The sequence below is a fragment of the Hyla sarda genome, chromosome 2 (genome assembly GCF_029499605.1).
Source record: "Hyla sarda isolate aHylSar1 chromosome 2, aHylSar1.hap1, whole genome shotgun sequence".
Lineage (NCBI taxonomy): Eukaryota > Metazoa > Chordata > Amphibia > Anura > Hylidae > Hyla > Hyla sarda.
Window position 1 is genome coordinate 89,373,903 of NC_079190.1, and position 27,422 is coordinate 89,401,324.

The 27,422-nt window shown below is 41.6% G+C and overlaps 1 protein-coding gene across 4 annotated transcripts in view; it reads left to right on the plus strand.

The window, feature by feature from the left end:
- Positions 1–27,422, plus strand: part of LRP1 (LDL receptor related protein 1) — a 328,104-nt gene that overhangs the window by 260,652 nt on the left and 40,030 nt on the right. For 2 of the 4 annotated variants that reach the window (XM_056562521.1, XM_056562520.1), the window contains exons 56-70: positions 1,419–1,611; positions 2,922–3,007; positions 4,056–4,070; positions 7,113–7,232; positions 9,911–10,098; positions 10,201–10,406; positions 12,053–12,241; positions 13,773–13,921; positions 15,237–15,330; positions 18,291–18,407; positions 20,524–20,643; positions 20,855–20,977; positions 21,726–21,851; positions 22,075–22,191; positions 25,716–25,822. In XM_056562521.1, the coding sequence (XP_056418496.1) occupies positions 1,419–1,611; positions 2,922–3,007; positions 4,056–4,070; positions 7,113–7,232; positions 9,911–10,098; positions 10,201–10,406; positions 12,053–12,241; positions 13,773–13,921; positions 15,237–15,330; positions 18,291–18,407; positions 20,524–20,643; positions 20,855–20,977; positions 21,726–21,851; positions 22,075–22,191; positions 25,716–25,822 (1,950 nt within the window). The remainder of the gene's footprint in view (positions 1–1,418; positions 1,612–2,921; positions 3,008–4,055; positions 4,071–7,112; positions 7,233–9,910; positions 10,099–10,200; positions 10,407–12,052; positions 12,242–13,772; positions 13,922–15,236; positions 15,331–18,290; positions 18,408–20,523; positions 20,644–20,854; positions 20,978–21,725; positions 21,852–22,074; positions 22,192–25,715; positions 25,823–27,422) is intronic. The other 2 variants (XM_056562523.1, XM_056562522.1) reach the window with 1 other exon arrangement.

Here is a 27,422-nt window from a genome sequence, read left to right on the forward strand (position 1 = left end):
TACGTTTAAAATCCCCCTATTTTGAAGACCTATAACCTTTTCATTTTTCCGTACAAGCGGCGGTATGAGGGCTAATTTTTTGCGCCATGATCTGTACTTTTTATTGATACCATTTGCTTATATAGAACTTTTAATCCATTTTTTATTAATTTTTTTGGGAATAAAATGTTATAAGAGAGAATCTATTTTGGACTTTTCTTTTTTTACGTTCAAGCCGTTCACCGTACGGTATCATTAACATTTTGTTTTAATAGTTCAGATATTTACGCACGCGGCAATACCAAATATGTATATAAAATATATTTATAACACTTTTTGGGGGTGAAATAGGGGAAATGGGACAATTTACGTTTTTATTGGGGGAGGGGGTTTTCACTTTTTTTTACTTTATTTTTTTAACTTTTTTTAACTTTTTTTTTTACATTTTAATAGTCCCCATAGGGGACAACTTATAGCAATCACTCGATTGCAAATACTGCTCAGTGCTATGCATAGGACATAGCACTGATCAGCATTATCGGTCATCTTCTGCTCTGGTCTGCGGGAAGGCAGATCAGAGCAGAAGACGCCGGGAAGGCAGCGGAGCCAGGTGAGGGGACCTCCGTCTGCTATGCTGGAAGATCGGATCGCCGCGGCAGCGCTGCAGGTGATACGATCATCCATTCTAGTGACCGCGATGCTGCAGATGCAGTGATCTGTATTGATCACGGCATCTGACGGGTTAATGGCGGACCTGCTGCGCATGATCCGGGCATCGCTCCAATGCTCGCGGTTATGCATAGGACGTAAATGTACCACCTCACCAGGACGTACATTTACGTCCTGCGTCGTTAAAGGGTACCTTTCGATCTAACAAAAGATAATTTTCTGATGACACATTCCCTTTAACCCCTAAGGGGTTAAAGGGAATGTGTCATCAGAAAATTATCTTTTGTTTAAAAAGTTTTGCTTGGCTAATATGATTGACTGCCTATCCACAGGGTAGGCCATTTATCTTTGATCGGCAGGTTGTTTATACCAGACCCCTCCACCAATAAGCTGTTCGGTGCCCAAAATACACTGTGAATGGGACCAGAAGCTGTTGGCTCCATTCACTGTATAGTGGTGGCACTTTGCCACTTCAGCACAGCTCCTATTTAGGGGAATGGGCACTGAGCTGCAGTGACCAGGCCTTACTAGTACACAGTAAACAGAGCCATCTGCTTCCAGTCCCATTCGCTGTGTAGTGCAGGTACAGAACAGCTGATTGGTGGACTATCCTGAGGATAGCCCATCAATCAATTCAGCCTGGAACAACATTTTTTTTCTTTTTTTTGTTTTGTTTTCCTTGTCTAAAAAAAAAAAATGAAGGCTTAACCCTTTAATTGCAACACTCAACAATTTCTTACAGCTTACAATCCTTTTTGTCACCCGTACAGTGCAGATGCCGTCCTGGTTTTTGGCTGAAGGATGATGGTAAAACCTGTGTTGACATAGATGAGTGCACCACCACTTACCCTTGTAGCCAGAGATGTATGAACACCATTGGAAGTTTCCGCTGTATGTGTATCGAGGGCTACGAAATGCGTGCAAATGACAGTACAAGCTGCAAAGTGGCCAGTTCCATTGAGTGTAAGCAAATCTAACCTGCGAAGCTAACGCATGTACTTATTTTGTAATCTCATATTTTTTCCATCAGCAACTTGGACAGGGACCTGTAGTAAAACCTATTCCTTCACACTTTTCATTATGGGTGCTTAACAACCACAGCCAGAAAACATACTTTATAAGATCTACATGCTCCTCTGGAGACTGGCATTGCTGGCACTTCTGTTGCTAGACCTGAAAAAATTAAAGAAGAAAATCGCCTTAAAGAGGCACTGTCATTATGTAAAACTTTTTATATTTGATAGTACTACTGATAAGATGACATTTTAAATATACATTTATTAAAAATAAAAAAAAATGTAACTTTTAATAAAAGATTAAAAATGAAAATAGCCGCCACTGTGGGTCATCTATCTTTATGCAGACAGACTACTCTGTATTTTGCAGCATACTGGATACCGGCCGTAAAGTGTGTTGATATCCAGTATAGGAGATCACCGCTGTACCACTGCAGCCTTCAGCTGTTCTTAAACTACAACTCCCATGATGGGAGTTTTAGTTTTGCGACAGCTTGGGGGTACAATCTTTGTAAAACTCTGTTTTAGAGCTTTTTATTCTCCAGCTGTGTGCCTCCAGCTCTTGCAAAACTACAGACAAAGGATGTGTGGGCATGCTGGAATTTGTAGTTTTGCAACAGCTAAAGGCAACTTTGCTCTAACACAGTGCTTTACAAACACTGCAGCTCCAGCTGTTGCAAAACTACAACTTCCAGCATGCTTGAACTCCTGAATTACAAAGAAGCTGATCAGACATTCAGGAGTCTGTAACAGCTGAATGACAAACATAGTGAGCTATGTTGATTAGCATCCAGCTTTACTAGGAACAAATAGAAAATGTGTGAATAAAAACTACTGTGCAGTGATTTGCAGACTGCCAGGCTGCTACCGGACTCCGAGCAAATGAGTCATCACAGTGAGGGAGAGCAATGGACATGCCCCCTCTACAAGGCAAGAAGACAAAGCAAGTGAGCAAGATATGAATGCTATTTGTTAGGGATATATAGGTTCTAGACACATAAAAATGTAGGTCCTGCACACATAAACATGTATGTACATGAGAAGGATTATGATTTTTTATTTCATTTTTTGCACTATGACAGTTATGCTTTAAGGCTCAGGTTTTCTGACTAGAGAAATATAAGTTTATTTACATTTTGAGTAGAAGAGCTGGGAAAATTTTGTCTGTTTTGTTATCATTTTTATCCGTTTGTGACTTTCTTGTTAGGTTTTACATTCATGTTTTGTCTTTGAATTTTTTTATTTTTTATTAAATAGTGGAAGAGCCATTCTTAATTTTTGCAAACCGATACTACTTGAGGAAACTGAGTCTGGGAGGCAACAATTACACTCTACTGAAGCAGGTGAGAGAATGTACACTATATACGTATATTTAATTGGACAATCCTAACCTGAAGCACCTATTAAATCACTCACTAATATGTGTGCACCCACTGAATGGCTCATTGAACTAGAGTTAAAAAGATGCACGCTGTAGGCTACTCAGCTCTGCAAGTTTCTCATGAAGTATCATCTTTCCTTATGTCTGAGTATGGGTATGCACACTATGTGATCAGTCTTGTCCATAAGTCATCAAACCCCGTTATGTGTGCTGGAGGCTTTGTTGTGCACTTCTGTTACAGGGTCCACATGTTGGGTCATATTCTCTGGTACAATGCCTGAAACCCAGAAGCCGGCATCTGTTGGGCGCTGTTCATGTCCAGCTTGTAACGGATCCTCTGGCCCCATTGTTCTTCACCAGTGGTCTCCAAACTGGATCTTCAGATGTTGCAAAACTACTTTGCAACATCTGCGGGGCCACAGTTTAAAGGCCACCAAAGAAATAGCAGAACCATGGAAACTACAGTGCAGACATGAACCCAGCCTACGTGTTGGCTTCGTAGCCTTTGTATTGATGTACCATAGTTGAATTTATAATTTAACACTTTGTTTTCTGCAAGATAGCTCGTTGATATCACAAAATATTGTTCCAAATGACCATCTCTGCTCTGCTGCATCGGTACCCTGCTGGACTTACCTGGCTTTCATAGTGGGGAAATAATAATAAAAAAGTTCTGACTTTCAATGTGTGTGGTCGGCGACTGACTTCGTACATACAGATCGAAGCTTTTATGTTTTATTTTTTTTCCCTAAAACAAAGATTAGTTTGGGCTTTTATTGCTTTTGGCAATGTTCAGCAGTGATATCAGGCAGAATTGGCAGATGCTCACCCTGCATGTGTCCGGCCTTAAAATTGTAATAACACAACAAAGAAAAAACATGGAAGATATTACCAAAGGAAACAGTGGATTCTATTGTTGAAATTATATTGACTATTGCTATGTTGGCTGTAATGCTTTTTTTTTACTTTATTTGTTTCTAATTCTATTTTTTTCACTTGCAAATGGGCAGCACGAAGGCTCAGGGGTTAGTATTGTTGCCTAGCAGCGCTGGAGCTTTATGTTCATATCTGACCAAGGGCAACATGTGCATGGAGTTTTGTGTGTTCTCGCAGGTTTCCCCTAGGAATCCATTTCCCCCCACTCTCCTAAAATATACTAAGGGTGCATTCCCCCCACTCTCCTAAAATATACTAAGGGTGCATTCATATCCAGATTTTTGCATCAGTCTAATGTATTTTTAGAAAGTATGAAGTCGAACGCTAAGTATAAAATCTCAAGTCTAAAAATCGCATCCGTCAGATGTTTTCACACATTTTTGACAGTTTCATGAAAAAATAAATAAATACATCAGACCCGTTTTTTATGCTTTTTAATCTCTTTAGACTATTTCAAAGGCACTGTGCATGTGTTAAAAAAAAAATAGTGTATAAAGTTATACTTGGATATAAACAGAAATGTTAAAAATACATTTTCAATTAAATATTGTGGTCAATCATGATTTACCATCTGAAGAAAATGTAAACGGACCAAAATAGGTGCATGTGTTGGACACGATTTGTCAATAAATATGTCTAGAAATATACGATTTTTAAAGGGGTACTCTGGTGGAAAACTTTTTTTTTTTTTTTTTTTTTTTTTTAAATCAACTGGTGCCAGAAAGTTAAACAGATTTGTAAATTACTTCTATAAAAAAAATCTTTACAGTACTTTTTAGCAGCTGTATGCTACAGAGGAAATTATTTTCTTTTTGAATTTCTTTTTTGTCTTGTCCACACTGCTCTTTGCTGACACCTGATGCCTGTATCAGGAATTGTCCAGAGCAGTAGAAAATCCCCATAGCAAACCTATGCTGCTCTGGACAGTTCCTGACACGGACAGAGGTGTCAGCAGAGAGCACTGTGGACAAGACAAAAAAAAAAAAAATAGTTTCCTATGTAGCATACAGCTGCTAAAAAAGTACTGAAAGGGTAAAGATTTTTTAATAGAAGTAATTTACAAATCTGTTTAACTTTCTGGCTTCAGTTAATTTAAAAAAATACGTTTTCCACCTTAGTACCCCTTTAACCCCTTAAGGACTTTTTGGGCCTTAAGGACAATTTTATTTTTACGTTTTCGTTTGTTCCTCCTCGCCTTCAAAAAATCATAACTCTTTTTTATATTTTCATCCACAGACTAGTATGAGGGCTTGTGTTTTGCGCGACCAGTTGTCCGTTGTAATGACATAACTCATTATATCATAAAATGTATGGCGCAACCCAAAAAATACTATTTGTGTGGGGAAATTAAAAAGAAAACTGCAATTTTGCAAATCGCAAACTGTTTAACCAAATTAGTACGTTTAAAATCCCCCTATTTTGAAGACCTATAACGTTTTTATTTTTTCGTATGAGCTGCGGTATGAGGGCAAATTTTTTGTGCCGTGATCTGTACTTTTTATTGATACCATATTTGCTTATATAAAACGTTTAATACTTTTTTTTATTAATTTTTTTTGGAATAAAATGTTATAAAAAAGCAGCTATTTTGGACTTTTTTTTTTTTTTTTTTTTTACGTTCACGCTGTTCACCGTACGGTATCATTAACATTTTATTTTAATAGTTGGGATATTTACGCACGCGGCGATACCAAATATATATAAAAAAAAATGTTTACACTTTTTGGGGGTGAAATAGGGAAAATGGGACAATTTACGTTTTTATTGGGGGAGGGGGTTTTTCAAATTTGTTTTACTTTAATTTTTCTACTTTTTTCACTTTTATTTTTACACTTTAATAGTCCCCATAGGGGACTATTTATAGCAATCATTCGATTGCTAATACTGTTCAGTGCTATGCATAGGACATAGCACTGATCAGTATTATCGGTGATCTTCTGCTCTGGTCTGCTTGATCGCAGACCAGAGCAGAAGACCCCGGGAGACGGCCGGAGCAAGGTGAGGGGACCTCCGGCCGCCATGCTGGATGATCGGATCGCCACGGCAGCTCTGCGCGCGATCCGATCATCCATTCAAAGTACCGTGATCTGTATTGATCACAGCATCTGAGGGGTTAATGGCGGACATCTGTGCGATCGCGGATGTCCCCCATTACGGGTGGGTACCTGGCTGCTATCAGCAGCCGGGACCTGCCGCACATGGTTATGCATAGGACGTAAATGTACGTCCTGGTGCGTTAAAGGACATCTGCAGCGGTACAAACACTTATCCCCTATCCTCAAGATAGGGGATAAGTGTTTGATCGCGGGGGGTCCAGACGCTGGGGCCCCCGGCGATCTCCTGTATGGGGCCGCGGCGGTGCCCCAGCTCTCCCGTGCAGGGGGCGTGCGAGCCGCAGCATGACGTTGCAACCGGCACGCCTCCTCCATACATCTCTATGGGAGAGGCGGGAAGGCAGCATTCGTGCCTTCCCGCATCCCCCATAGAACTGTATGGGGACGGGGAGGAGACGGGGCGTCACCGTCGACCTCTAGGTCGACGCTACGTCACCATGGGCGCTAATGCCGGCGTCCCGTTAGGGAGATCGAGGGGGGTCCGAGCGGTCGGACCCCCCGTGATCAAACACTTATCCCCTATCCTGTGGATAGGGGATAAGTGTAATTCCGCTGCAGTTGTCCTTTAAGTACCTGCTCACCAGGACGTACATTTATGTCCTGCGTCGTTAAGGGGTTAAGTATACAATCGTATAAACTAGACAGATGTCAAAATTGTGAAGTGAATGCACCCTAAGTAGTTATATGGTTTCTTTAAAAAATTGACCCTAATGTATTTGTGTGTTCGCAAATAGATAGTGAGCCTCAATGGGGACAAGACTGATGTGAATGGTGACAATTTCTCTATAGAACTGCAGAATATGTTGGCACTAGATATGTAACAGAAATAGTTAATGTAGAACATTCAGCAATTCTCTCCTTCCAATATATTGAGCTACTTAGATAGAATAAATAAAACCCTCCTCCTTCTGTGTTTCCTATAGATTTGCCTTGAATGATACAACATAAACGTGATGTGTATTGGGTGTATCGTATATAACATGTAAATATATACAATCTCTAAATGGTCTTATACAGGGCCTGAACAATGCTGTGGCGTTAGACTTTGACTACCGAGAACAGATGATTTACTGGACCGATGTCACCACCCAGGGCAGCATGATACGTCGCATGCACATCAACGGGAGCAACGTCCAGGTAGAAAACGCTCAGCTTGTTAGATTACTAATGCAGCATATAGTCATGTATGGAAAACAGCCACATATATGTACAGTATATACAATACAGTGTATATACAATATTATTCTTGGACAACATAAAATAAGAAAATATTTAGGCCCAATAATATTTTGAGATCTAAGATTACTACCTAGTGTTATAAAGTAACAACTTCTGTGGTGGTCTGGGCTAGTAAAAGGTTTGATTGTGCAGTAGTTTTTAAAGGGGTACTCCACTGGCGAGCATTCGGAACATTTAGTTCAAAATGCTGTGTGCGCGCTGCGGGGGTCGGCCATGCCCCCTCAATGCAAGTCTATGGGAGGGGGCATCACGCCCCCTCCCATAGACTTGCATTGAGGGGGCATGGCCGACCCTCGCAGCGCGCACACAGTGTTTGGAAATAACTGTTCCGAATGCTGGCCAGTGGAGTACCCCTTTAATGGTCTAGGCTAAAGGAGGAGGTGAGTGTTTGATACTCTGTTGGCCTAGGGTAATGCATCCGTTCTTAAAGGGGAATTCCAGGAAAAACCTTTTTTTTTTTTATTTTTTTTTTTTATATCAACTGGCTCCAGAAAATTTTACAGATTTGTAAATTACTTCTATTAAAACATCATAATCCTTTCAATAATTACCAGCTGCTGAAGTTGAGTTGTTGTTTTCTGTCTGGCAACAGTGCTCTCTGCTGACATCTCTGCTTATCTCGGGAACTGCGCAGAGAAGAAGAGGTTTGCTATGGGGATTTGCTTCTAAACTGGGCCGTTCCCGAGACACTTGTCATCAGAGAGCACTTAGACAGGAAAGAACAACTCTGCTTCAGCAGCTCATAAGGACTGAAAGGATTAATATTGTTTAATAGAAGTAACAAATCTGTTTAACTTTCTGGAGCCAGTTGATAAATAAAAGAAAAGTTTTTCCCTGGAATACCCCTTTAAGGATGTAGAGTAGAATACAGGTTAATATTTTATTCCTTGGTAGTCTAGAGAAGAAGGGTTTAATAGCTCTTGGTCTGTGGTAGAAGAAGAGGTTAATACCTGGTGGTCTGGGTTACCCATAGCCCCAAGCTCCAGTGATGTCTGTTAGGCTGGGTTCACACCACGTTTTGTTAAATACAGCTCCCGTATACGGTTGGGAGGAGCGGGGGGGCTTAATCGCGGCGCCCGCACTCAGCCGTATTCGGGAACCGTATTTAATGTATGTCTATGAGCCGACCGGAGTGAACCGCAGCCTCCGGTCGGCTTCGTTTTCGGCCGTATGAGGTTTCCCGACCGCAGGCAAAAACGTGGTCGACCACCCCACCCCTCCTCCCAGTCATATACAGGAGCCGTATTTAACAAAACGTGGTGTGAACCCAGCCTTACAGGAAGCTAAATGGCATGTGCACATAGTATTACGTATTTTTCCTGCATTGATCAACTAGATCAGTATTAGTGCTGGACAGGAACACAGAGGACTCTTCATTTATATACATTACAGGGGAGATTTATTAAAACCTGTCCAGTGGAAATGTTGCTGAGTTGTCCATAGTAACCAATCAGATCGCTTCTTTCATTTTTCAGAGGCCTTTTCAAAAATGAAAGAAGCGATCTGATTGGTTGCTATGGGCAACTCAGCAACATTTTTGCTGGATAATTTTTGATAAATCTCCCCCTATATGTTGTAGTCAGTTTACCAAGTTAAAGGAGTTTTTCAGGATTTTTTCTCTTAAGAGTCTATTCTCAGGATCTGTGGGGGTCCGACACCAAACATCCTGCCAATCAGCTGTTTTCATGCATATGGCAGAAGACAGCTCTGTACACTCTGTAGAGGTTGTGCTGGGTTACTGAGGCTAAATTCCCTTTAAAGTAAAGGAGCAATAACCTGCAGTACCCCAGCAGGGCTATTATACAAAGTAGGGAGATGTGTCCGTCCGTCTCTTTTTTACTATAAGTGTAGGCACCTTGGCTCTGGCAAAGAGATGATTGATGAGGGGTACCAAATCTCTGTCAATAGCAAAATGTCAAAAGTTCTGATCGGTTGTTTGCTGGGTGCTGAGAGCCCCACCAATAGCTGGTATGTTTGTGCATTTCTGCTTGGCTCTCCTTGGAATGCCAAGCGTGCAGGGTATGAATTTTTAGAAAGTCTCATAGACACCATTCTTTCCACTCCTCAAAGAGAACAGAGCAGAACACAGTCACAGTACAGAGCTGAGGGCTTCTGCCTCTTCCTTTTAGTGATCAGAAGTTTTAAAGGGGTACTCCCCTGCTCAGCGTTTGGAACAAACTCTTACAGACGCTGGAGCCGGTGCCGGGAACTTGTGACGTCATAGCCCCGCCCCCTCATGACGTGACGTCACGCCCCGTCCCCTCAATGCAAGTCTAGACTTGCATTGAGGGGGCGGGGCGTGATGTCAAGAGGGGGCTATGACGTCACTAGCTCCCGGGTCCAACGTTCGGAACAGTTTGTTCCAAATGTTGAGCAGCAGAGTACCCCTTTAAGATAATAGCTATTCTTTAATATAATACCATAGAACTCCTAGTCTAATAGTTTACATTATTTAGAACCTTATCTAATAGAAAACCTCATAATAAGTATCATCCTTTACATAAATAAAGCATACTTTGTAAAAATAGTTAATACTCTATGGCAAATAACAAATCTGATCTATGTCCTTATCACAGGTTCTTCATCGTACAGGGCTTAGTAACCCTGATGGACTGGCTGTGGACTGGGTTGGAGGAAATCTGTATTGGTGTGACAAAGGAAGAGACACCATTGAGGTCTCCAAGCTTAATGGTGCTTATCGTACAGTGCTGGTTAACTCCGGTCTGAGAGAGCCTCGTGCTTTAGTGGTAGATGTAAAACACGGGTGAGGGTCAATTGCATATTTCGTGTGCTGTTTTCTGAGTTTATGTTGTTGGCTTCTAAGCAGTTTTGTAATTTGGGCCCTACCATCTTATGCGTTTTGCAGCTATCTATATTGGACAGACTGGGGAGATAATTCTTTGATTGGGAAGATTGGTATGGATGGCACCAACCGCAGCGTTATTGTGGACAGCAAAATAACCTGGCCCAATGGTCTGACGCTGGATTATGTCAATAGCAGAATTTACTGGGCTGATGCCAGAGAGGATTACATTCAGTTTGCTAATCTTGATGGAACCCAGAGACACACAGGTGAGATCTTGTGACAATCATAGGATTTTAGGTTTTGGTATGGATGCTATTGTGCATTGTTACCATGAGATGATTCTTATTAAAGCAGTAGCAGCCAGTGCAAAGTATATATTGACCCAATGTATCTACTGTGAAAAAATAAACCAAGTTTCCAAATAGTGTTCATTTAACTTTTCTATTGCTTTATGTCAGCCCCACAAACTGTAATATAGTTTATTCTGAAATCTGTGCTGCAGGGGCACATTCATAAGGAGCCTCTTAGTGAATCGGCTGAATCCAACAGCTGCAGGAATTTCCTGAAGATCGGCATTTCACATTGCTGTTTTGTAGTAAATTTACCCAAAATTATAAATTTTTTATTAATATTAAAGGGGTTATCCACCATAAGGTGATTTTAGCACCTACCTGCCAGACAGTAATGGACATGCTTAGGAAGGATCTGCTCTTGTCGTGTTGTGAGATTACCATAATACTGTGGCTTTCTTTTTGTGAACCTCAGTATTTCCTGTTGAAGTTTTCTTTTTTACTACAAATTCCACTTTCCTACCTCCCACACATCAGCCACCCCACCCATTGAACAATAGACAAACTGGATTCAATGAAAAAGGCCAATGCTTTCTAATCAGGGTGCCTCCAGCTCTTCCACCGATTTGAAGCAGACAGGCTCCCTGTCATCACCTGACTAGTGAGTCAGGGCTCGGCCTCACTGCATCCTGGGAAATACCCGAGACAGTAGTCATTTCGTATGCGGTTAAAAATGAACATCCAGAGCAAAGCTCACGTAAGAATACAAGACCAGTTGTTAGAGACAGGTACAGACTCTATATTAGGAACTACTCTAACGTTACAACCCCTGTAGCATAATCAAATAAAATTTAAAAAAAATCCTGGAATACCCCTTTAATGGAAAAGTTACTTACATTTTTATTTTACATGCTATAGGGTAATACCAAAAATAGTATTTCAAAGGAATTTAATTGCTTCCAAATAAGAAAGACAACACATAAAAATTAATTGGACATAAGAAATTTAACATCGTACAGAAAAAGAAGTGCACACGTATCAAACAGGTTATATAACAGGCAATGCTGCCAAGTTACATCAAAGGCTTTGTGTGAATCCAAGTGAAGACTAGTTAGTGTATCATTAGCCATAATCTGTTTCAACTTTGATTTGACCAAATGCTGTGGGATGTATTGAGTTTTCCAACTAGTAGCTATGGCAATCTTGGCACTGGAGCATTCAGTAATGCTTGCGCCAATTGGACTTTTCCATTTTAGGGTTAAACTATGTTGGCCTATATGTTAAATAAATTGTATCTTTAAATCTTGGCAACCTAAGGTATTTATGACTATGGCTGAGAAAGGCAAGGCAGGCAGTAGGTAGTACGGTATTTATGAATCTGATGCCAACAAAGTTTCCATTGTATGCAGCCAAGCTATTAACTTGCATGTATGCTGGGCTTCTCATTGTTATGGCAGTATGTATTGTGAGAAAGCTTTATACTTTCCCCAAGGAAACAGAGTTTGCCTTTAAATTCCTTAACAACCCGTTTAAATAAAACATAATCCTACTATTAGTCTACATATTTTTTTTGGCAAGGCTTTCTGTTGCTTTCATAATATTACTTAATTCCCTCTCTGCAGTGCTTAGTCAAGATATCCCTCACATCTTTGCTCTGACCCTCTTTGAGGACTATATATATTGGACTGACTGGGAAACTAAATCTATAAACCGAGCGCACAAAACCACTGGAGCCAACAAGACCATGCTCATCAGCACGCTTCACCGCCCCATGGACATCCACATCTATCATCTATATCGGCAGCCTGACGGTGAGTACAGCTGGAATCACCTTTACTGAAGTTATCTTCACATCAGCATGCAGTGTTATTTTCTCCTGTAAAAAGATGGACAAGAAGTTGGAAATCGACAGATCCCATCATAGTATTCAGGTGCCACGACTGAAAAGAAAACCATACATTTTAGCAAAGGTGTATATATAGCCTTAGCTATAAATGGTAGCCACTTTCCATATTTGGTTCCATAAAACACAATCCTTTCCCTATGCCATTTGCCAGCCTGTTCTATACTTTCTAGCTTCCTATGAAAAGGGGCACAACCTATTTGTTCTTTAGCTCACGTTGGTGGGTTATCATTCCATTACTTGGTTGTATATGTACATTTGTATATTATGTACATAGTTAAATGGGCACTGTCATTAAAATTTATTTTATATATATATATATATATATATATATATAATCGCTTCTTATGTGAAATAAATCATCTAAATATACTCCCTGTAAAAAAAATGAAGTCTTTTATGTTTTCTGTGTCCTTATAAATCCGGCCACTTGGGGTCTCACTTCTGGTCCAGACAGCATTCAGTCTACTCACATGCACAGACTTTGGTCTCCTGTTGTCCAGGCAGGAGACCGAAGTCCTAAAATGCAGTCTGCGCATAGGCTATGCATCTCCCTCTCTGCCTGTCTAAGAAACAGACAAGAGCGAGCTCTGTGCAGGGCCACGCCTCATTTGCAGCTCCCCGCTTCCTTCTCCTGCTAAGCCAGCTGGCAGCGAGCACTGATTCTTAGTGCAGAGCAGCACATTTCCACTCCTATATTCCTCCACTCTGTATAGCACGTGCAGTGCTAAACTTCGAGGAGGGGATTCAGAAGTAGCCTGCCGCAGAGGGTAGCATAAGTGAGAGGGTGGAAGTAATCCCTGGCAATTCTTCAGATGATGTTGCGCCTGCCGGAGAATGCCCCCTCCCTCTGGTAGGAAAAAAGGGTTTTAAAAGCTAGAAATATTTTTTTGAAAACAAGAGGGGTGTTAGATGTAGGTAGGGAGGTTTATAGGAGACGTTTTCTAAAAGTTAAAGGGGTACTCCACTGCCCCAGCATTTGGAACACTGCCCTAGCGTGCGAGCTGCAGAGGTTGTGACATCATGACCACACCCCTTTTGTTGCCACGCCGTCTCAATGCAAGTCTATGGGAGGGGGCGTGGTAGCTCCCATAGACTTGCATTGAGGGGGCGTGACATGTCACAAGGGGTGTGGCCATGATGTCATGACCCTTTGACAACAGCTCCCCCCTCACTCAGCGTTTGAAATAAAATGCAAAATGTTCCGAACGCTGGGACAGTGAGTGGAGTACCTTTTTAAGTTAGCGACAGGTACTCTTTTAATATTTCTTCTATGGTTATCGTTTTAATTTATATTCCATAGCTGCTGATGGTGACATTTTGAAAAAGACATACAACCCTAGAAACGTGAAGATTTTTTGGATGTTCACTATTACTGTGTATTTATCTTGGAGTACATGCATGTCATGTGATGGTTTTGACCTGTCGTCTTCTTGTAGTTCCTAATCATCCCTGCAAATTTAACAATGGAGGTTGCAGTAACCTGTGTCTTCTCTCACCCGCCGGAGGTTATAAATGTGCTTGTCCCTCTAACTTCTACCTTGGAGCAGATGGCAAAAACTGTGTGTCCAACTGTACCGCAAGTCAGGTAATTTATTAGTGAGGTGTAAAATAATAAGTGAATAAAGACTAACGCTATTGGGAGACTTTGGCTATGACACATCGTGCAGTCACATTCGGTCGTTCTGCATTGGCCAGTAATGCCAGAAATACATCCTGGGTACGTTTTTGGTTGCATCAACTTGCAGGTCACAATACCATCCCACCTACATTCACTCCGATTCATCATGATCCTTGAGGCATCACAGTGATCTCTGACTGTGCGATTGGTTGTGGCCAAAGTCTGTGTAGCCTCCTAACATAAAGGTTTTTATGATAAAATGTCTTGTAATTGATGTTGTGTGTACATATAATGTTATGCTCCCTTTAGATTCAATATTGGGGGAGATTTATCAAAATCTATCCAGAGGGAAAGTTGCTGAGTTGCCCATAGCAACCAATCAGTTTGCTTCTTTCATGTTTGAAAAGGCTTGTAAAAAATAAAAGAAGCGATCTGATTGGTTGCTATGGGCAACTCAGCAACTTTTCCTCTGGACAGGTTTTGATAAATCTCCCCCATAGGAAGCAACACTGGACAGTGCAGGTAACAAGGCAACCACATGGCACACAGAGTTAAAGGGGTAGTCCAGTGGTGAGAAACTTATCCCCTATCCTAAGGATAGGGGATAAGTTTGAGATCGCGGGGGGTCCGACCGCTGGGGCCCCCTGCAATCTCTCTGTACGGGGGCCAGGCTCTCTGGCCAGATAGCGGGTGTCGACCCCCGCACGAAGCGGCGGCCGACACGCCCCCTCAATACATCTCTATGGCAGAGCCAGAGATTGCCGAAGGCAGCGCTTCGGCTCTGCCATAGAGTTGTATTGAGGGGGCGTGTCGGCCACCGCTTTGTGCGGAGGTCGACACGCCTCCTTCCCGCGGGCTGTCAGGGCTCCGTACAGGAGATCGCAGGGGGCCCCAGCGGTCGGACCCCCCGCGATCTCAAACTTATCCCCTATCCTTAGGATAGGGGATAAGTTGTTCACCACTGAGTCACCACTTAACTACTCCTTTAAGTCTCATCCAGGAGTCCCAATAATAGGACCCGTGCCTTTGACTCTCCCAGTGCCCTTCAGTTGCTCTATCACTCAATTACACACCACATGTTAAAATATATATATAATGAGAGAGACGCTTAAGCAAACTATATAACTTTTTATTATGATATTCTGTAATATATACAATACACATGTCTCCTACTTGGTTCACCTGGCTGGCAGATTACGGGCCCCCTGCCTTCATTGACTGCAATGTTATTTATTTAGTAATACTGCTGATTTGGTAACCATATCCTTTTTTGTCTTTCTAGTTTGTCTGCAAAAATGACAAATGCATCCCATTCTGGTGGAAGTGTGACACAGAGGATGACTGTGGAGATCGGTCTGATGAGCCTTCAGATTGCCGTATGTAAACTCGTTGTTAAAGGGGTACTCCGGGAAACTGAACTTATCAGGCACTTATCCCCTATCTACAGGGTTCCGACCGCTGGGAACCCCCGCAATCTCCTGTTTGAGGCCCTGACAACTTGTATACATATACAGAGATAACTGTCAATCACTGTGTATGACCGCCCACTTGACTACTTAGCCCAGAATGAGCAGAAATTCATATAAATGCATAAGTTATTCTTGAACTTTTCTCATAAAACCTTATATCAATCCGCTCCACTCCTCCTGCTTTATGAGATGACACCTGCAGATTAGACTACATTTTCAATGTGAACAATTCCCTTTAAAGTGTATGAAGTTCTTTTAGCTGTTCCCTCTACAGCAGGTAGGATTTATGCATGTCCAATCTTATTTTCCCGCTGAGAGAGAAACGATTGTTCGAGGTCAACAGCTTATTTCTCTTTCCCAATAAAAAAATGTGCACTCTCAGCCTAGCGGGCATGTCCCTTTGTTATGTTTCAGATTTATTCTTAAAAAAATGGTTTTCTGGACACCAACCTCCAGAATGACAAAGTGAAAGCAGAATGTTAGAAAACTTTGCTACTTTATTGAAAAGGAGAAAATAAAATATGGCATGGACATAAATATTCAGACCCTTCACTTCCAAACCCTATTGAAGCCCCTTTGGTAGCGATTCCAGTCTTCTTAGGGATGATAGAGACAAGGAAGCAAGCGCTCCATAGAATAATATTGTTTATTATAAATAAACTGCTCACCCTTGGGCGGTTGTGTAATCACATACACAACAATGGGAAAGGTATATAGAATAGGTCGTCTACTGCCCTCCGTAACATATACGGCAATGGATACTTGGCTTCAGAAGAAGCCGGCTCACGGCACTGATCGACCAGACAAGTAAGTGGACTTGAAAGAGGATTTATTAACCAGAATGCAACACGTTTCGCAGCGAAACGTGTTGCATTCTGGTTAATAAATCCTCTTTCAAGTCCACTTACCTGTCTGTTGGATCAGCGCCGTGAGCCGGGTTCTTCTGAAGCCAAGTATCCATTTCTTAGGGATGATGTCACAAGATTTGCACATCTGGATATGGGAATTCTTCCATTTTTCTCTGCAGATTCTTTTATGCTTTCTCAGGTTGGACGAGGACGGACATTTTCCAATCTCTCTAGAGATGTTCGATTGAGTTCAAGTCAAGGCTTTGGCTGGGCCACTCAAGGATATTCACAGAGTTGTCCCTAAGCAACTCCTGTGTTGTATTTTCTGTGTGCTTAGGGTCACTGTCTTGAACCTTTGACCCAGCCTAAGGTCCAGAACGCTCTGGATCAGGTTTTCATTAAGAATATCTCTCTAATTTGCTCCATTCATCTTTCCATTAACCCTGACAGTCTCCCTGTCCCAGCCACTGAAAAACACCCCCCATGCTGCCCCCACCATGATTGACTGTAGTGATAGTATTGGGCAGGTGATGAGCAGTGACTGGTTTTTCTCCATTTATAACACTTAGAATTGAGGCCAAAAACTTCAATCCCTCTTTTCATCAGACTAGAGAACCTTGTTTCTCATTCTTTAGAGACCCGTATGTGCTTTTTTGCAAACTCCAAGTGGGATTTTTATGTATCTTTTACTGACTAAATGCTTATTTTTGGCCACTCTGCCATAACATCCAGATTGGTGAAGTGCTGCGGTGATTGTTGGGTTCTTGCTCATACTCTCTTACCAAAGCCCTTCTTTACGATTGCTTAGTTTGGTGGGGCAGGCAGCTCTAGGAAAAGTCCTGGTTTCATTTAGTACTTGGTCGGCACCTTTCCCTGTGAAAACAGTCAACACCTCAAATACTCCAAATATAGGGGGATATTTTTCAAAGCTGTCTATGTCCCGCATCAATATAGACCAAACTACAGAGGATTTGGCTGGTCTATTGTGCGCCTAATTTATCAAAAGGCACACAGCTCTTGATAAATTCTGTGCACAGACTTCGGGATCTATGCTTTAGACTGTATTTAAACCTGTTCCAGCATGGTCTGACATTTCGGCGTACTTTCAGACGATGCGACTTGACGCTGAAAAGTCGCTTTTGATAAATTCCGCTCCAATGCATTTTTCTGTCTAAAATAGACTAGAATGCATCAGGTTCTAAAAATCCTCTATAAATCCTCGATAAAACATTGGCGTACAGCTTCTTCAGGGCCTTCAGAAACCTATTCCAAACCCCAAACTTCCATTTAAAATGATGATTGCCTCTGTACTCCTGACAATATCCAGTGCAGCATAAATGTTTTGCACTTTTTTTTTTCCAGATCTGTGCCTCTACCCAATTCTGTCTCTGAGCTTTACTGGCAGTTCTTTAAACCTCATGACTTTGTTTTTGCTCTGAAATGCATTTTCTGCTGTAAAGACACTATAAAGACTTGGCTATCTCTTTCCAAATCATGTAATCTCGATTTACTACAGGTAGACGCAAAGTGTAGAAACATCTCAAAGATAATAGAAATGGGAAGCCCCCAGAGCTACAGTTCAGGGGTCATAGCAAAGGGTCTGAATTCTCATGTCCAATCCTTAGTTTTCCCTTTTTAATAAATTACCACAAATAAAATAAAAAATCTATTTTCACATTCTCATTAAATCGGGTATTGACTGCACATTGATGGGGGGGGGGAACTAGAATATTTTGATTTTAACACTGAAACATACCAAAATGGGAATAGTGAAAGGGTGTGAAAACTTCCCGAATGCACTCTATATATGAAGAGTACTGTATAGTTGTAGGTGTATTCTTCATACTCCTAGCCATTAAAGTGTGAAGTGATAACATTCTTCTGAATAGCTGAAAGCAGAAATTCTCATGAAAAATATTACTTACAAGTTATTTCCATTTACTGAAACAACAACATTTCCTTTCCTTTCTGTCCCAGCTTCATTTGTCTTTACTGATTTACTGCTCTTCTTTATTACAGCTGACTTCAAGTGTCGCCCAGGGCAGTTCCAGTGTTCCACAGGAATATGTACCAATCCTGCATTCATCTGTGACGGGGACAATGACTGCCAGGACAACTCGGATGAACTCAACTGCGGTTAGTTTATTACTTGTGGAGTTTTGTGTTTTTAGAGATAGAGAAATTCATTGTTAATTTTTTTCAATAGTTTTGAGGTAACGTTTTGACTGTTTACTATTCTAGATTCTGCTTGGAAAGACTTTTGTGTTTTTTTTCCTTTCTATTTTCATTTTCTATTTCTATCTGCCATCATGTTTCATAAATTATTCTTTGTACGTACACAAGTATCTTCAGATCTGACCCTTTTTTATGTTTTATTCTAGCAGTACATTTTTTATATTCCTTATGTTTTTGCTGAGTTTAAGTCTAATATCATCCAAATTTTTGTTTAGTGTTTGATTAGTTAGAATGATTCTCATTCTGTGTATTGTAGTACAGTACACTCAAAAGTGTAGGGTGCAGAGGTAATATACCGTACTTTAGTGCCTAAGGGGGCCCATAGACACTATATAATATCTAAATGACATTTTGGTGGATGAAACCCAGTAAAAGGAGTTCTGTAGTGAAATATAACTTATCCCCTATCCAAAGGATAAGGCATAAGTTATAGATCGCTGGGGGTCCAACCACTGGGACCCCACACGATCTCCTTAATAGGGCCCGGCATTCTGCTGGAAGGGGTCATGCCAAATTTCGGTTTTAAGAAGGTTCCTGCGTTAGTGTCTTTAGATCTTTTAGTCAGATGTTTTTATGGTATACTAAAGTACAGTTCTAAGAATTTTGTACGTTTTTAATCTTTTATTGACATATACATCAAGTTTATGCAAAGGCTTAATATTTACAGTGTTAACCCCACTTTTTCAAGACTTCTGCATTTTTATGAGGAGTACTATCAGACAGGAGAGAGCACAGAGGAGTGCTATCAGACAGGAGAGAACACAGAGGAGTACTATCAGGCAGGAGAGAGCACAGAGGAGTACTATCAGACAGAAGAGAGCACAGGGGAGTACTATCAGACAGGAGAGAGCACAGAGGAGTTCTATCAGGCAGGAGAGAGCACAGAGGAGTACGGTCAGACAGGAGAGGGCACAGAGGAGTACTATCAGACAGGAGAGAGCACAGAGGAGTACTATCAGACAGAAGAGAGCACAGAGGAGTTCTATCAGACAGGAGAGAGCACAGGGGAGTACTATCAGACAGGAGAGAGCACAGAGGAGTTCTATCAGGCAGGAGAGAGCACAGAGGAGTACGGTCAGACAGGAGAGAGCACAGAGGAGTACTATCAGACAGGAGAGAGCACAGAGGAGTACTATCAGACAGAAGAGAGCACAGAGGAGTTCTATCAGACAGGAGAGAGCACAGGGGAGTACTATCAGACAGGAGAGAGCACAGAGGAGTTCTATCAGGCAGGAGAGAGCACAGAGGAGTACGGTCAGACAGGAGAGGGCACAGAGGAGTACTATCAGACAGGAGAGAGCACAGAAGAGTGCTATCAGACAGGAGAGAGCACAGAAGAGTGCTATCAGACAGGAGAGAGCACAGAAGAGTGCTATCAGACAGGAGAGAGCACAGAGGAGTACTATCAGACAGGAGAGAGCACAGAGGAGTGCTATCAGACAGGAGAGAGCACAGAGGAGTACTATCAGACAGGAGAGAGCACAGAGGAGTACTATCAGACAGGAGAGAGCACAGAGGAGTACTATCAGACAGGAGAGAGCACAGAGGAGTACTATCAGACAGGAGAGAGCACAGAGGAGTACTATCAGACAGGAGAGAGCACAGAGGAGTACTATCAGACAGGAGAGAGCACAGAAGAGTGCTATCAGACAGGAGAGAGCACAAAGGAGTGCTAGCCCACCCTCACTTACTGGACTTTGTCCATGCCTGTGCTTAAGCTTGGACAAAGCTATGATTTTATAAGCCATTATTTCTATAAAGAGGAAATGCAATTTTGTTATGAAGTATATTAAAAAGGTTAATGTTTTGCCAAGATGTACAACATATAAAAAGTTTTTGTATCTGACAGTGCCCAATTAAATGTTCTAGCTGTAAGTGCTAATTTGCTCTGGGTCATTTGTATTTTGTTCTTTTTAAAAAGAAAGAGCTACTTTTTATTCTAAGAGGTAAATTACAGAGGTGAATTACTTGTTCATGCTGTGGAAATGATTGTATACTTTACTGCTTATTATTTCAGATGTCCATGTGTGCCTGCCAAGTCAGTTCAAGTGTACCAACACAAATCGCTGCATTCCTGGCATCTTCCGCTGCAATGGGCAAGATAACTGTGGTGATGGAGAAGATGAAAAGGATTGTCGTAAGTATTTTATGAGGCCTTTTGAAATAAGCATGGTCATTTTTCTCTCTAGTCAAAACTGTAAAGATTACAACCAATATCACAGCACTACCTATTCTGTTGATGGCCCAAATATCTTGGTTGAAGAGTTCCACTCTTTAGTTGCTCATGCCTGTTGCTTTTTTGTGTACTTCTCACTTGACTTATTATAGGGTTTCTCTCACTATTTCAGCTGAAGTTACCTGTGCACCCAATCAGTTCCAATGTGCCATTAACAAGCGATGTATCCCACGAGTCTGGGTGTGCGACAGAGACAACGACTGTGTGGACGCATCCGATGAACCCCATAACTGCAGTAAGGGCACATGTGTTGTATTGTTTTATTGCTGTATTTTGCAGCATTCAGTATCACTTCAAGCTTCTCGTTAGGCAGGCAGTCATTTTAGACTTTGATAGTCCAGTTAGGCTCTGTTCACATTGGCGCCGAATTGTTTTCCTTTTGGTTTCTGTTACTATTTGAAAAATAGTAGCTTAGCATTAAATGTGTTGTCTCTGGGACCCCCCAGCTTGTACTGTAGATGGCATGCGATCCTTTCATTTGTATGGAGATACACGAGTGCTGCACTTGGGTATCTTTGATTCTCCGATACAAATGAATGGAGTGTGTGCTGTCTACAGCACAGACTCTCACTGAGAGCCAGGGTCCAGTTCTGGAGGTAATCAGGGTTTCAGTGGTTGGACCACCTGCGATCAGATATACATTATGTCCTCTATTCTGTGGGTAATGGATCTGATCATTTATACCAGACACCACCTTTTAGTGCCATTATTCCCCTAACAAAAAAAGATGGATACCATTAGGATTTTTGGGGACCTGATTACAAACTGATCTCTCAAGACAGTCATGGCTTTATTAAAAATGAAACAAAGCTCACGCTAATGTGAACGGAACCTTAATACCTTGAATTAACAAGGAAAAACCATCTTGGAATTACAAGATTAGTTAATTAATTAATAGAAATATAGATGCATTTATTTTCCATGGATGTAATTGCAGTAAATCTTGTTAAATATTGATATAGCCATGTTGTAATGATCTGCAGCTCAGATGACTTGTGGGGTGGATGAGTTCCGGTGTAAGGACTCTGGACGGTGCATCCCTGCCCGCTGGAAATGTGATGGAGAAGACGACTGTGGGGATAGTTCAGATGAACCCAAGGAAGAATGCGGTAAGAAAGTCATACCCTCTATTTATGGTTGGCTCTCCACACACTGCACCTTCTTATCATGCCTCATAATAACTCATTACCTCAACTATGAAGTAATTCTGTGTTTCTAAAGATACCGAAGGCTTTTCGATCTACTGTCTGGAGTAATAGTACCGCATGTATCAGACTTAGTCATAGTGTTATTTTAACTATTATTGACTCATCCCTGTTTTTCTCACTTTAGATGAGAGAACATGTGAACCCTATCAGTTCCGCTGTAAGAATAACCGCTGTGTCCCCGGTCGCTGGCAGTGTGACTATGACAACGACTGTGGAGATAACTCAGATGAAGAGACTTGCAGTATGTGCATTTTCTACTTTACGTATAATCAACTTTTTGTAGCTTATATACCGTTCTAGCATAAAGGTTGATACAAGACATCTGTAATGGAGGCACACACATAGCAGGTCTATGAAATATCATCAGAAGATATGATTTAAACTGCAATGCACATGTATCAGGAACATATTAAGCTATGGAGCCATTTATAAAAGCTAGTGCACAGAAAAACATTGCTCATCCCGAGTTCGGGTGTCACTATAAAGTTTGGTTGCCTTTGGTGATAATGCAGCTTTTCCCTCCACTGGCTTCATATAAATGATAGTGCCCCCATGCGTCTGACTTTACTGGCAGCTTGTGTTCTAGTATTGAATTGTTCCTCTGCCCATTCTGAGGTTCTGTTTGCTGTTCCACTGCATTACATTTTCCTTTTTTACATCTTTTCCTTCTATGAGTCATTTTGGGAACTATTTATCCATCTTTATCCATTTTCATCTGTCCGGGGCCCAAAACTTTCTTGCAGCATAGCAGCTCACCTCTTGTTCTCACATGTTGTGTATTTGTGTTGGTATCATTTCACCTCATGTTATGTTTTTCTCCATTTTAACACTGTCGTCCCTGGGGCATCCAGAGGTAGGTGCAGAATAATCTCTACATATAACACTGACTAACCATACTGCTCCTATGTACCCCTTGCCGTGTGCTTCCTGCCCTCTTCTTTTTCCTTGGTGTGGTGTGGCCCTAACCGTACAAACCCAAGCATGCCTCTTTAAAAACCTGGGAAGGAAGGTAAAAAATAAATGCATAACTGACCCAAAACTAGTTTTAGAACTAGTATCAAGGTGACATTGTGCATTTGTCTTGGGAACTTATCAGATTTTGTCCTAATTTTCCAACTTTTACAAGTTCTGATAAATCTTCAGGCTGTAGACATATATTAATGAAGGATAAGGAAGTATTCACATACTTGTGTAAGTCACAGAGTAAGTGGTCTTGTTACCCCAATAACAGTGCCTCTATTTTCAAGTGGATTTGATAAGTGGGACTCGTAGTCTTAAAGAGGTACTCTGCCCCTAGACATCTTATCCCCTATCCAAAGGATAGGGGATAAGATGTCTGATCGCAGGGGTACCAACCGGTGTTCGATTAGAGCGTCTTGTGCAGTCGGAGGCAAGTGATGTCACGACCACACACCCTCAATGCAAGTCTATGGGAGGGGGCGTGATGGCCATCACGCCCCCTCCCATAGACTTGCATGGAGGGGGGCGCGACCGTGACGTCACAAGCCTCCGACCTGCAATGCCAGTCATCCGGCATGGAGAGAAGCTTGCTCCGTGCATCGGATGTCTGGGGTGCAGCAGCCGAGATCGCAGTGGTCCCCAGTGGCGGGACCCCTGTGATCAGATATCTTATCCTCTATCCTTTGGATAGGAGATAAGATGTCTAGGAGCTAAGCTTTCATGGTACTGTAGATTGTTAGGGTAACCAAATTTGACCAGATGCATTCATCCTCATATTAGGAGAACATTGCCTGGACCTGCAATAAAATTCTGCTAATCCAAAGCTAAAGAATTGGTTGTTCATTTATTTAGTCTTGTACAAGTTGTTCCCATTCTCCAAAGAAGTCTGAAGTGAGACAGTCCACAGTCTCATTCCATACTTCTGTGGGAAATGAAAACCAGCAGAATGACTTTTTTTTTTTTTTACAAGACTAAATGAATCGATGGCCCATTCATTACAATAAACTCAACTCTACCTGGACTCCACAGCAGCAGTTTCCCTCAGGATATGAGGACAGATTATATATTTTATTAGTCTAAACAAGATATTGTCCTCTATCAAACCAGCTTTACATCAGATCTGTACTGACCTATAGGTTTGTTAATTTCAGGAGTTATTGTGACCGTTTATTTAGAAGGCTTTGTTCACACAACGGTTTTTAAACATCGTTGTCTTGAGGCTATATCGGATAAGCTTGAGAACACTTGAACATTTAGTAATATATTATTATATTAGTAATATTTAGTAATATATTGATACCAGAATACCATGTTAGCATTCTTTACATATAATTTTAGTATGAGCATTTCTTTTGTTAAAGCCATACTGGCCACTGTTGTAGCCAGATCATCCAGTTTTGTCTATATATAAGAGAACTGATGACATTTTGTCACTCCTATAACAAATAATAATAACAAATAAAACAAATATATTCCTTGCTGTAGTTACTTTTGAGGCCGAATCTGCTTTACAGCCCCTCCCTTCTTATGATCTGTGAGGAGCTCTGAGAGTTAGACCCCAACTGTACATAAAGTGATGACATATTCTAGTGATCGGCCATCACATGTAACCCCCCCCGTAAAGACAGTAAATATTTGGGTTTGTCCCACTTTATATAAATCACTCATCCATTCTAGTAGTCATGTATGTCTTTTGGGCCCATGTACACTACAGAAATTTTGCAAGGAATTTCCTCACTAAATTCAGTCATCGGATCTGAGCCACTCAAAATCGGGGTTAATTTTGCATGGAATTTGCAGGGGAAAATAACCCTTTCTTGTTCCCATTAACTAATGGGCTTTTTTCAGGTGGATTCCACCACAGAAGAATTAATGTTTAATCCAGATCCGCGTTGGAAGTTCCGCTATAAAAGTCAGAAGTTCCAAGCGGAATATCCATAGTGGGCATGGGCCCTTATGACAATAAAAAATGCTTTTACTTTTTAAAACCAGTATTCAGTGGTCTGTTAAATATAGTTTAGTAGAAAAAAATTCCCTTTTTTCAAGTTGCTCTTGAAGGGCTTAGGCACAAAGGTGACAGAGTGGGCATAATGTGTCTAGATCATGGTGTGCTTGTTCACATTGGTGTGCTGTAGAAGCTGTGCACTTTTTTACAGAAGTGCTCGATCACAAGTTTTCTTTCTTCGACATGGGTGTCATTACATGATGCACATGAGTTATGGTACAATGTAAATGAATCCATAAACATTTGAAGGAGTTGTCTAGTTTAGCATTCTTACATGGTGGGTCTTCCTGTGGTTCTCTGCCCATTACAAGTATAAGTATCTATTAATGCGATAGAAGAGAAGGAGGTACAGACTTGAGGGCTCCGTAGATCAGCTTATATATAATAATAATAATAGGTCATTGGTGTTTAAACCAGTCAGTCGTATAAAATGTTCTCACCAGAGCTATCATGCATTATTTAGTTGTTACTTTACATGATACATTAATAATGGATGAGCTGTGCTCTAAAGCTGCACCTACAACCATAATGCATGATGCATGGCGAAAACCTCATGTTCAGCCCCCTATTCTTACTATTATACCAAGTCTAATGTCTGTTGATCTGCATAAAGAAGCTTTAGTAGTGGATAAGTTGAGATATGTGTGCATGAACCCTTAGTCTAAAATGATCTGTTATTATATCCATAAACTGTTACTTTAGTTTTTTGTATGGTCAGGTTAGTCTTTTTAAGCTTTGGGTATAAAGATTACAAGCAGCTTATGTTGTCTGAAATATATCTGTTTTCTAATTATTTCTAGCTCCAAGGCCGTGTTCAGAAAGTGAATTTTCTTGTGCCAATGGACGTTGTATTGCTGGGCGCTGGAAGTGTGATGGAGATCATGACTGTATTGACGGATCAGATGAGGTAAGAACTCATAACACAGAAAAGATGCCTTAGTATATACCAGTTATACCAAAACCTGTCTTTAAAGGGGTTCTCCGGTGCTTACACATCTTGTCGTGACGTCACACGCCGCCGGCCCTGTAGTCGCCCGTAATCAGACCCGGAGCGAACACGCTCCGGGGACTGATTACAAATGGGGTGCCGCGTGCATGATCGCGGGCGTCCCCAACTGCGGGACTCCCGCGATCAGGCATCTTATCCCCTATCCTTTGGATAGGGGATAAGATGTGTAAGCACCGGAGAACCCCTTTAAGGAACCCTAATAGACACTGGGGCAGACTTACTGTTGTAAATGCACAAGAATTCTGGCATTAACTATGCCAAAAAAAAGGGATCATTGCCAGTTTTAGACACATTTTAGACCTGTTCTGTTGTACCTAAACAAGAAGCAGGACCTCTGTGACTTTAGTAATGGTTTTATGCAGTATGCTGTAAAAGGATGCACTGAATACCTTTGTATAGTGTGTATTTATCTTTATTTTGTTAAGAAATGCACTTTTACCTACTGTTAAAGTGTCAGAAAGGTGTGGCCTAGTGTCCGTCATGCCCTATGGCCTCAATGCTTCTTTGCTATAATTCCCAACTCGGTTACTCATTGACAGATAGGCAAAGCCCTATTCAGAGCCGTAGAATATGCTGGTGATTCGCTTTTTGATTTGAATAGGGCTTGACGTTGTAAGCAGTCCTACCTGTATATAAACGAGCGACTGAGCAGGGAATTACAGCATGTAGGACCCCAGGCCACACCTGCTTGACACTTAAACGCCAAATTGAAGTATATTCTTCCACAAAATAAAGACGTGGACACACTATACAAAGGTATTCTCTGTATCCCTTTATTGAACACTGTTAGTGGTTCATAATCTTAACGTGTACCTGTCTTAAACAAAAACTTTTGATATAATGTAGATAATACCATTATATGCATATTAGTAGTATACATTGGTTAAAAATGTGTGCATTTTGTCCCTGCAACTATTGCCTGTGTGTCTGTGAGGAGTCCAAATATAGGAAGCGTGGGGGGGGGGGGGACAAGCCAGCCTCGGTGCAGTGAGGCTCTGTGACACATCCCCGGCTCACACAGCAGGATGAATGGCCAGACGCCTGCACAGAGTCCTATCATCCTGCTGTTTGAGCCGGGGATGTGTCACAGAGCCTCACTGCACCGAGGCCGGCTTGTCCTCCATGTACAGAGCCCTGCTTGTCCTCAGTTTACGGAGCCCTGCTTGTCCTCAGTGTACAGAACCCTGCTTGTCCTCAGTGTATAGAGCCCTGCTTGTCCTCAGTGTACGGAGCCCTGCTTGTCCTCAGTGTACGGAGCCCTGCTTGTCCTCAGTGTACGGAGCCCTGCTTGTCCTCAGTGTACGGAGCCCTGCTTGTCCTCAGTGTACGGAGCCCTGCTTGTCCTCAGTGTACGGAGCCCTGCTTGTCCTCAGTGTACGGAGCCCTGCTTGTCCTCAGTGTACGGAGCCCTGCTTGTCCTCAGTGTACGGAGCCCTGCTTGTCCTCAGTGTACGGAGCCCTGCTTGTCCTCAGTGTACGGAGCCCTGCTTGTCCTCAC